At 48.1% G+C, this 10,415-nt stretch overlaps 1 protein-coding gene across 2 annotated transcripts; it reads left to right on the forward strand.

The window, feature by feature from the left end:
- The first annotated feature begins 532 nt into the window (after positions 1-532).
- On the forward strand, positions 533-10,415 carry tmem39b (transmembrane protein 39B). 2 transcript variants are annotated; one of them, XM_015348855.2, is made up of 9 exons: positions 533-721; positions 1,633-1,802; positions 2,964-3,183; positions 4,207-4,290; positions 4,788-4,942; positions 7,034-7,373; positions 7,862-8,049; positions 9,193-9,313; positions 10,037-10,415. In XM_015348855.2, the coding sequence occupies exons 2-9, from the start codon at positions 1,675-1,677 to the stop codon at positions 10,271-10,273; spliced, it is 1,473 nt and encodes a 490-aa protein (XP_015204341.1). In that variant the 5' UTR covers positions 533-721; positions 1,633-1,674; the 3' UTR covers positions 10,274-10,415. The 2 variants fall into 2 exon arrangements, with proteins under 2 accessions (XP_015204341.1, XP_006631297.1); XM_006631234.3 differs by having other exon boundaries at positions 533-709.

Genomic DNA, 10,415 nt, shown 5'->3' on the forward strand with positions numbered 1-10,415 from the left:
CTTATCTCTACCTCTTACAGTATGTGTCATAACTAAACCACAACATTCTAGGAATTTAGGCTTGTATTCTAAGGAGTGTATTTATTTAATGTATTACCAGATTACAGTTTAGTTTTAACACCTTACAATGCAGAGCACCTTTGCCTGCAGAGTATTATTTTATTTTAAAAATAAACGAAAAAGTACAGGTTTTCTAAATAAAATATTTCTGAATGAAAATATTTTTTTTCTGCCAGATCAGAGCCACTGAATCGCGCCCTGGTGATTTAGGAAGATAAGATAAAAAGAAGGGATGGCAGTATCCAGGCTCTGCTTATAATACAAAAAAAACAAGTTGTAGATCACCCGGATTATTTAAATCAATAGAAAGATCCGATTGTTGTAAACCATGTAATGCACTAATCAATAATTTCACAACCTATTCGAATACAGCGCATTTCTGAAGGATAAAGCACCGTGGCGTCACGTGTGCTGTGACAGAAACACTGCTACATGCATCGTGTCTCTTTAAGAAAAAAATATCTCCTGGTTTGTCTTCAAACAAGTCCGCGCCCCCTTCCTGTTTCCAGAGCTGCGGGTCGCTCTTCATCCTTTGCAGAATGAAAGTTGCGTCCGTGCTTTCTGGAAACTGTTTAAAACTCACCGCCAGGACCTAGAACCAGTCATTTTTATGAACTGCTCCACCGTCTCGGCGTAAAAGCCGCCATCGGTAAGCCAGAAGGTTCGTGTGCGAGTGTTTACCGAGCACAAGGCACGAAATGTTGATGTTAGGCCTCAGCCTTGGCGCAGTGTTTTGATTCTTGCCCGAGCTGTGAACTCAGCGCTCGAAATAAGACAATAATTTACCGGGTTGTTAGTGCTGTGGCCTGTATTTAGTTTTGCAATGTGATTCGTTTAGTTCGTTCGCCTCCTGCTACAAGTTCGTATTGTGATCGCAATAAATAGTCTCTTTACATTTGAGATGGTGCAGTGGTAGCAAGCGTCGTTTGCATGTGGAAGAGCATTTAAACCTCACAGCAATAAGCACGTCTTCACCCGGTGCAGTAGTGTGGGACAGGCTGCCCAGCCCTTGCTGATGTCCATAACCTAGCTTCTTTCAGAAAACGACAGGTTACGATCCTTTGATCGGAACAATAGTCACTACATTACACAAAGAGCTGTGGGAGAGTGGAGCAAGCCCATACTGTGGTAGCTGATACCTTTGTTTCTTTAATGAGACAGCTTTGGGTCAATTAACTACAAGCCTACCAAATTGTTTCCTCCCACTTGGAACCATTCTTGAATCGCACAAGGGGGATAAGTGCCTACATTTCTGCGTTTCCTGGGAACAACCTGAGATGGTTTCAGTCTTGCTCAGTAGCTGGACAGTTCACAGTAATCTGGCAGAGTCTCCTTACTGCAAGGGTGCCACCGCGGGGGTAAACACAGCCAGCTTGCTTTGCCCCACGTCCCCCTCTTTTTGTAAATGTCATGTCCTGAAACCGTCTGGCCAGGTTTGGGGGGTCTCAGCGGTGCAGAGGGCCTTTTACCGCGTGTCCGCTCGGTTGCTTTGTTGAGGAGCTGCCCTGGGTCGTCACCGGAGCGAGCCGTCCGCGGCCACGCGCTGAGGGGCTCCTCTCCTGTCCTTTCCAGGTTCCGGCTGAGAGGAGAAGACTGCTGCGGGCCTTTTCTGGGATGGCCGGCGGAAGGAGAGGACCGAACCGGACCTCCTACTGCCGAACCCCCTTGAACGAGCCGGGCTCCGTGGGCAATGGGAACCACTCCACCAGCTCCCCCGTCACGTCGGTCCGGTCCCGCGCCCGGTGAGTCTCGGCCGGCCCGAGCCGAGCCATCAGCTCCTCAGGGCTCTCCTGTGTCAGTTAATCGCACAGCCCTGGCTCAGATGAGCTCCTTCTGTGCACAAGGAAGGGTTATCAGCAGTGAGTTGATCCTCTGGTGAACTCATCCAGCTGCTTCAACAACGTAGCCAGGTAGTTTGTTCCAGACTCCCACTACTCTTGAAGTGAGGAACTGCCCCCTGCGCTCAGTTTTCTATCTACTTCCACATAGTTTCCTCCTGTGTACCTCTGGTTTGTGTTTCGCTGTTGATTTTAAGGACGTCTGCTGGGTTAATTTTGTGCCCTTGAGGGTTTTCAGTACTTGTGTACAGTATCAAGTCCTGTACAGTACTGTACAGTATCAAGTCTTCTTGTAATCTTTGTCCAAGACTGAAAAGATTCTGTTCTTTCAGTCTGTCAGTGTAGGACATTCCCTGCAGCCCAGGAGTGAACCATGTTGCTCTTCTCTGGACTGATTCAGGAGCAGCTGTATCTTTCCTGTAACCTGGTGACCAATACATAGTAGAATACACAGTATTGAATACGTAGTATTCTAAGTGAGGCCTTGCTAGTGTGCCATGCAATTTTTACATAACATTGCTTGATGTGTTTTAAGCCATGTTTGTCCAGTAGCCAGTTCAGGATTAAGGGCAGAGAGGCAGCACAGCTCTCTCACGTGTAAATATGCACCAGCTACCCTGCACCTTCTTTTCCCCTTCCCCTCCTCATCTTCACACCTGCAGCTGCCTCCCTGGTTCATTCCTCACTGGAGAGGCAGGCCAAGGCTGTCGTTTTCTTAGCCAGGCAAATTCACACCAAACACCGAACTCTTAATTTTCATCCGCTTGTTTCGTTGTAATTAGAATTTGACCACACACCCCATTTTAGCGTTGGTGACATTTTAGGCATATCAACATATGTCAGATGTTTGAACTCTTATTGATCCTGGTTCTGTGTTCTATATAATATCGGTCTTGATTCTGTGACCCCATTCATTTCGCTGCCTTCAAGGGCCCTGTCACGCATGGCCCATAAGACCGCAATATGGAGAGTAAGAGCATGACCCCATGGGGGACGGGCACGTGCTCATCCAGCATGCTGTGTGCGTGACGCTAACGGCGCCTGTGTGTCTCCACCGGTCCTCAGGAGTGGCTCCGGCACGGGGATGTCCAGCCCGCCCCTGGCTGCCCAGACGGTGGTGCCCCTGAAGCACTGCAAGATCCCAGAGCTGTCCAGGGACAAGAGCGTGCTGTTCGAGCTCCACCTCTTCTTCTGCCACCTCATCGCTCTGTTTGTCCATTACATCAACATCTACAAGACCGTGTGGTGGTACCCCGCCTCGCACCCCCCCTCCCACACCTCCCTGGTAAGAGGCTGCTCGCCCCCCCAAGGGGCACTGGGGTTCGTCTCTGCAAGCACGGCAGGACCCCCTAAACACTCAGTAGAAATCGCTCTTCACAGCTCGTGCTTATGGCAGAGGTTTCGGGGCTGGGAAGTTTGCTAAATCCCTCTGACCTGGAGCCCCTTCAGGGCTGCTTTAAGAAAGAGAGGCTGTGGATCCTGCTGCCGAGACTTTGTCCGAAGTTCTTTAACGCCATCCAGGGACGAATCACTGGGATACACTCCTGCCTGATGAGAAAGTAGCTTCAGTATGATTGATAACTGAAGGCCGTCTCTATCGGGAAGGACAGTTGCAGGATTTGTTTAGTTTTTCCAGTATTCGGGCTGCATTGCTTTTCGTTCAGGCTCTGCATCACCTTGCATAAGTAGAAGTTAATAGCATTTTGAATTGAGTTTCTTCTTTAAGTGCATTTTGTTTCAGGAGTCGGCACAAGCACGTAAAATTATTATCACTGATATCGTATGATGCCTTTCATGTTCAAGGCGGCTCTGTGCACTTTGTGGGGGGAAAAACTAGATTTCGACTACAGAGAAAAGTAAAAAATTACACTGCCGTTTTGTTATTTAAAAAAAAAAGTTTTATAGCTTACGGGATCCGAGTCCTGTGTAGGTTATTGAATCATCGACTTGAAAAATGAATCCATGTTTTGGAACAAAAGCCGGAGTGCTTTCTGCTCTGCGGCGCATGAATCTGTGCCCCCTGCAGCACAACACTGAGGTGACTTGGCTCTTTTTGTCTGGAAGTGACAATCCTGTCTGATGACGGCGATAATAAGATCTTTAGATATTAAGTGCTTTTTACTTTTAAGAGCTAAAGAAAGCAAAATACCATAAACTTTGTAAGTCGCTTGCATTAATATGATTTAAAAAGCGATCTGAGTGAACTTGCACTCCTTATGGATTTGGATGAGATACAAATTAAGATCACTGTAGTGCCAGTGTAGTCCAGTTTATACAGACATAACAGTTTCTCCTTATTCTTTTACAGAATTTCCACCTCATTGACTACAACCTGCTTGTCTTCACTATCACTGTGTTGGCGCGCAGGCTGATCGCAGCCATTGTGAAAGAGGTAAAATGTAACGTTGTAAATTTGAGGTCAGTCCTGCAGGTTTATACCGTTCTTATCAGAAAAAGGGGTAAAAACACGATCTACTCCTTAACGCTTTCACTCGTCAGCAAAGGTGTTTGCAATATTGCTGCGCATGTGCACTTAAAATAAAACAGCAGCTAAATCTGTTGTAGATTTAGTGTCTTAAATAAAAAAACAATGGGTGTTTCACAATGGAAAACCATAAATTCATTTTAAATCAAGCAGTGAGAATTTGTGAAGAGGATTTTCGTTGTGCTGGTCTATAATGCCCACGTCCACCTTGTAAATAACAAACAAACCCCTTGGGACGTCGAGTCGTCAGGTAAGTAGGACTGGATCGCAGTGTTTTGAAATACCTTGAGAAGGGCATGAGGCAAACTGAGGTGCGGTCTGTTAAGAAAATGCAGCGTTTTGTCAGCGGGGCTCTGCAGAGCTCACTCGCCTGAGGTCCGATGTCCTCTGTCGTTCTGATTCAGGCCTCTCAGAGCAGCCGGCTGTCGGTCCCTCACTCCGTCTTCCTGGTGACGGCCCGGTTCGCGGTCCTGACGGGGACGGGCTGGAGCCTGTGTCGCTCCATGATCTATCTCTGCAGGACGTACTCGCTCCTCAACCTGCTGTTCCTGTGTTACCCGTGAGTACTCCGCCACTCTGCTTTGCCTTTGCTCTCCAGACTTTTTTTTTTTGAGAACCGAGCTTCCTTGCGGGCGTGCCGCGGTGCCGCAGTGGTCACCATTGCTGCTGTACCGTACTGGGGCCCCGGGTTCGATTCCAGACCCAGGGTGCTGTCTGTGTGGAGTTTGTACGTTCTCCCCGCGTTTGTGTGAGATGGTGGCAAGGCGCTGCCTTGTTTCCGTTTCAGAGCAGTCCCTGCCCTTCCGGGCAGGCGCTTCTTGCTAAAGCTCGAAGTCTGTCCAGAGCCGCGCGCTTTGATGAGCAAGTACGCTGAGCAGTAGGTGGACCAAGCCAGCAGAGGGCAGCACTCAACTAGCAATACTCTAGAACAGGGGTTGGCAAACTTTTTAGACCAAGGGCCACTAAAACATTTTTACTAACCTTGAAGGACCATCTGAGAAATCTAGCTGATAAACTCGCCGACTAGAATCGGTCGTGTTTCTCTGGGCACATCTCCTCCGCGACCTCTTGCACACACTGCTGAATAAACTCACCGCCCGTGAAGGGTTGGCCAGCTGCTGCTAGAAGCTGTGATACTCGATAACTAGTTCGGGTAGCCGCAGCGTTTTCTTCGAATCTTCTCTTGAACGGTTTTTGCTGCCCCTGAAGCAACTTTTTCTACTGTTTTAATTTTTCCCTCCGTCCGTCTCCTGTGTATTCGGAAAACGTAGCCTGATGTTTTGTCTCGTAACACCTTTTTATGCTGTGTTCTTTAACCACGGCGATTGTTTCCTGACGGATAAGACACATGCCCTTTTCTTTCCGAGGGACACACAAGTACTCTTCTGACCATTTGTCGTTGAATTTTCGACCCTCTGCATCGATCTCTCTTTTTTGCGACAGGAATAACATACAGTTAGCCTCTTTTCAGTTATGACTTTTAGAACCGTTTGAAATCATTAACTGCTTTCAAACAAGATAGCGCACACTAGACATCATCACAGTAGGCAACAAAAATCCTAATGAATTTACGGTAGGAATCAGTTGTAGCGCAGGCGTATGTAACCTGGGCGAAAGCTGACGTCTGATAGACTGAAAGTAAAATGCATCGTTCGATAGGCGTTGTTCTGCAATTGACCGTTCGTGCTGAGGGAGAGCAGCAGAGCTAACGAGTAGAGGCCATGGCGGAGGATTTTCAATAGATGATGCTAAAAGTAACCCTCAAGATTCAAACAGCAGTGAGCCGCAGGCCACTCGGAAAAGATCAGGGGGCTGTAGTTTGCCAACCCCTGCTCTAGGATAAAAATGAAATGAGTTCATAATTGCTTACGCTTCTATAGCGCTTTTCTGGACACTCCACTCAAAGTGCTTTACAGGTAATGGGGACTCTCCTCCACCACCACCAGTGTGCAGCCCCACCTGGATGATGCACCAGTACACTCCCCACACACCAGCTCTCATTGGGGAGGAGAACAGAGTGATAAGGCCAATTCAGAGATGGGGATGGGGATTATTAGGAGGCCATGATTGGTTATTTTCGAGAAACACCCTGGTGTCAGGACCTCCGTTTTACGTCTCATCTGAAGGATGGCACCTTTTTACAGTCTAGTGTCCTCGTCACTATACTGGGGCATTAGCACCCACACAGACTGCAGGGTGAGCACCCCCTACTGGTCCCACTAACACCTCTTCCAGCACCAACCTTAGTTTTTCCCAGGAGGTCTCCCATCCAGGTACTGACCAGGCTCACACCTGCTGAGCTTCAGTGGGCTGCCAGCGGCGAGCTGCAGGGTGATATGGCTGCTGGCATAATGAGAATCACAGTTAATGAGAATCACACTCCAAAACAACACCGTTGTTTTTTTTTCTCTCGCCCTTCAATTTCTGTTGTCCCCCCGCACGCAGTGCAGTCCGCTTTCATATGCGGCTCCCTTACCTGGTCTTGGTCCCGACGCGTTCGCTGAGGGGGAGCTCTGAACAAACAAAATACCTGGAAGGCTTTAGGAGTGCAGGTCTTCTGTGCGTTCTGCGTGTTCTTGTTATTTGCCTGCATGCAGGAGAGCCCAGAGAAGGGGCTCTTGGCTAACGGGGGCGACTGGAACGGTTTCAGGTTCGGGATGTACCTCCCTTTCTTCCGGCTGAACTGCGACGTCCGGGGGCCCGGCCTCCTGGCCCCGGTCACCAGCATCGGCGCCAGGGAGGGCGGGCCGGCGCACGGGGGCAGGGGCAAGGACTACCTGAGCGTGCTGAAGGAGACCTGGAAGCAGCACACCAGCCAGCTGCGGGGGGAGGAGGCCATGCCCACCCACGCCTGCTGCCTGTCGCCGGACCTCATCCGCAAGGAGGTGGAGTACCTCAAGGCAGACTTCAACTCGCGCATGAAGGACGTGCTGGTCAGCTCCATGCTCAGCGCCTACTACGTGGCCTTCGTCCCCGTCTGGTTTGTGAAAGTGAGTTGTCGCTCGGCTCTTGCGTGTCTCAAGACTTGCCACCAGACCTTCACGAGAGCTTTGTTTTGCCCTTTCTGTGAAGGTTCGCGCGGTTAATCTGCCATTTTGCATTTGTCTCGGTGTTAAAGGCTGTGCCTTGGCTTTGGACACTAGAGCAACTCTAGTTTTTCACCAAGAGATGCAGAAATCCTGTAAAGAATTGTCTGTATCAGCTTTTTTTTAATGCGGTTATTTTTGCTTGTCTATTTTTTTTTGCCTTCAGTGGTATAACAAGTTTTGTGCACTTTCAACTATTAGACTGTAGAAGCTTTGGAGAGCGCTCTGCTGTTTGTGGATGAACGCCAATAAACTCATCGCCCTTTTTTAAATGTGACTGACAGCCCCTGATCAGGTTGCCGCCCTGTGCCCCTGGACCGCAGGATGATCCGGGCGGTGCTTTAAGTTGCCGTTGTGCAGGTGGTCCTCAGATCCCTCTCTCCTTTTTGCAGAGCACGCAGTACTATGACAAGAGGTGGTCCTGCGAGCTCTTCATCCTGGTGGCGGTCAGCACCTCCGTGATCCTGATGCGCCACCTGCTGCCCCCCCGCTACTGCGACCTCCTGCACAAGGCCGCCGCCCACCTGGGCTGCTGGCAGAAAGTGGACCCCTCCCTCTGCTCCAACGTCCTGCAGCACACGTGAGTCCTCTTGAACTCGAGCTTTATTGCCATGTGGACCCGGTTCGTGTACTGGTACAGTGGAATTCTTACTTACAGAAAGTCTCTCGATTGTTAATAAGTGTAAAAACACAAAGTGCGGACAATGCATCAGGACAACATACAAACAAACAGTAGACAATGTACAAGTAAACAGTTTGAGTGTAAACAATGCCTGCAGATGTGCAGTAAATAAGAAATCGTAATGAGGTTGATGGAGTAGGTGTGCTCCGAGGGGCATGGCCAAATGTGTTTGCCAATCGCACTGCTTGTGGATAGACGCTATTGAGGAATCTGGTGGTCAGTGACCGAGTGCTCTTGTATCTCTTGCCTGAGGGCAGTGGGGTGAAGAGCTCATGCCCGGGGTGGTGACTGTCCTCTGTGATGGCCAGAATTCTACCACGGCAGCGGTCCTCATAGAGCTGTTTCATCTCTGTGAGACCACGGCCGATGATCTTTTGGGCCACATTCCCCATTCTCTCCGGTTTCGGGGCCACATTCCCCATTCTCTCCGGTTTCGGGGGCCACATTCCCCATTCTCTCCAGTTTCGGGGGCCACATTCCCCATTCTCTCCAGTTTCGGGGGCCACATTCCCCATTCTCTCCAGTTTCGGGGGCCACATTCCCCATTCTCTCCGGTTTCGGGGCAACATTCCCCATTCTCTGCCCGCGGGCTCTCCGTACGGCAGCAACCTCAGGCCACTGGCATCGCGCAGGATTCCAGCCCCCCGCTTGACCCCGGATATTAGTGTCCGCCAGCCCGTCGAGCCGTCTGCAGCGCTGGGAAATAAACCCCATCGTTCCCGTTGTTCCGAAAATGGAACTGTTTCCTTCCCAGGGATGTCGGCTCATCCTTGTTGTACGACAATCAAAACTTTTGTGTGTTCTTTTTTTATATTAACAAAGCGTCCCTATAATGAATGAGCACTTCTTTTTTTTTTTTACATGAAAACAAAAATTCAGGGCATAAAAGGTTAAAACTGATTCTTGCAATATACAACCTGAAATGTCCAAAAGCACCGTCTGTCAATAGGAGCATATGGCAAGTGTTATTTTAATTATAAACAGGTATTAGCTGCTGTTGCCGGGGCCGAGCTGTTGTAATGACCAGTGTTTTCCTCACAGGTGGACAGAAGAGTACATGTGGCCACACGGAGTCCTGGTCAAACACAACAAGAATGTCTACAAAGCAATGGGTCACTATAATGTAGCAGTTCCTTCGGATGTATCACATTATCGATTTTATGTAAGTAATAGTAATTACTTTACATAGCTCTCTCTCTTGGGTGACACACAGCAGCTCCACTACTCGGCAGATTAAGTTCAGTGAAGGGGGAACTTTAGCCAGGACAACAGGGTTAGCACCTCTGCTCTTACAAACAGCCCTGGAGCCCCAGTTTAATATCTCACCTGCAGGATAGTACCTCCTACAGCACAATGTGTGGAGCAGCATGTACCCTATACAACTCTTCCACCCCATCAAACTCCCTACAATAGCATTGCAATTCTACTGAAAGGGCTACCTTTTCATAAATGAGTAAATAATGAGTGGTGGGTTATAAGAATATTTTATATGCGTGGGAATATACTGTATATGAATATATATCGTGAAGAATATGTATGAATATACATCTGGGAGAATGTGTGACAATATATGGGAGTCGGTGAGAATATTTATAAATATACATCAGGGGGAATGTGTGACTACATACATGAATATTTATGAATATATGTCAGTGAGAATGTGTGAGAAAACACATTAATATAGATCAGGAAGAATATAACTGTATATGATTATACAGTATGTCAGTGAGACTGTGTTAGGATATTTATGAATGAGTGCCAGTGAGATTGAGAGTGAACATGTATTTGAATGTATGTCGGTGAGGTAAGCACACCTGAGATTATAGCAAACATGATGTGCACTTACCCAGTCTGCACCTGTCGGGTCTTTCTTTCTCTTCCGCAGTTTTTCTTCAACAAGCCCTTGCGGATATTGAACATCCTTATCATCCTGGAGGGGGCAATGATATTCTACCAGCTCTACTCCTTGATCTGTTCAGAGAAGTGGCACCAGACGATATCACTGGCTTTAATCCTCTTCAGTAATTATTATGCCTTCTTCAAATTACTCCGGGACAGGATAGTACTAGGGAAGGCTTACTCGTATTCCTCAAGCAGCACTTCTGACCAGAAAATAAGTTAAATGTTGCCATGGAACAACTACAGAATATGCCAGAGAGCTTTGTATTTTTTCTACAAGTGCTTTTTTTTCTTCGTGTCGTTGTTGTTTGTTTTTGGTTCTTTTCTGCCATAATAAAAAAACATATTTTTGTATTCCCTTAAAA

This window comes from Lepisosteus oculatus, chromosome 11 (assembly GCF_040954835.1).
Source record: "Lepisosteus oculatus isolate fLepOcu1 chromosome 11, fLepOcu1.hap2, whole genome shotgun sequence".
Lineage (NCBI taxonomy): Eukaryota > Metazoa > Chordata > Actinopteri > Semionotiformes > Lepisosteidae > Lepisosteus > Lepisosteus oculatus.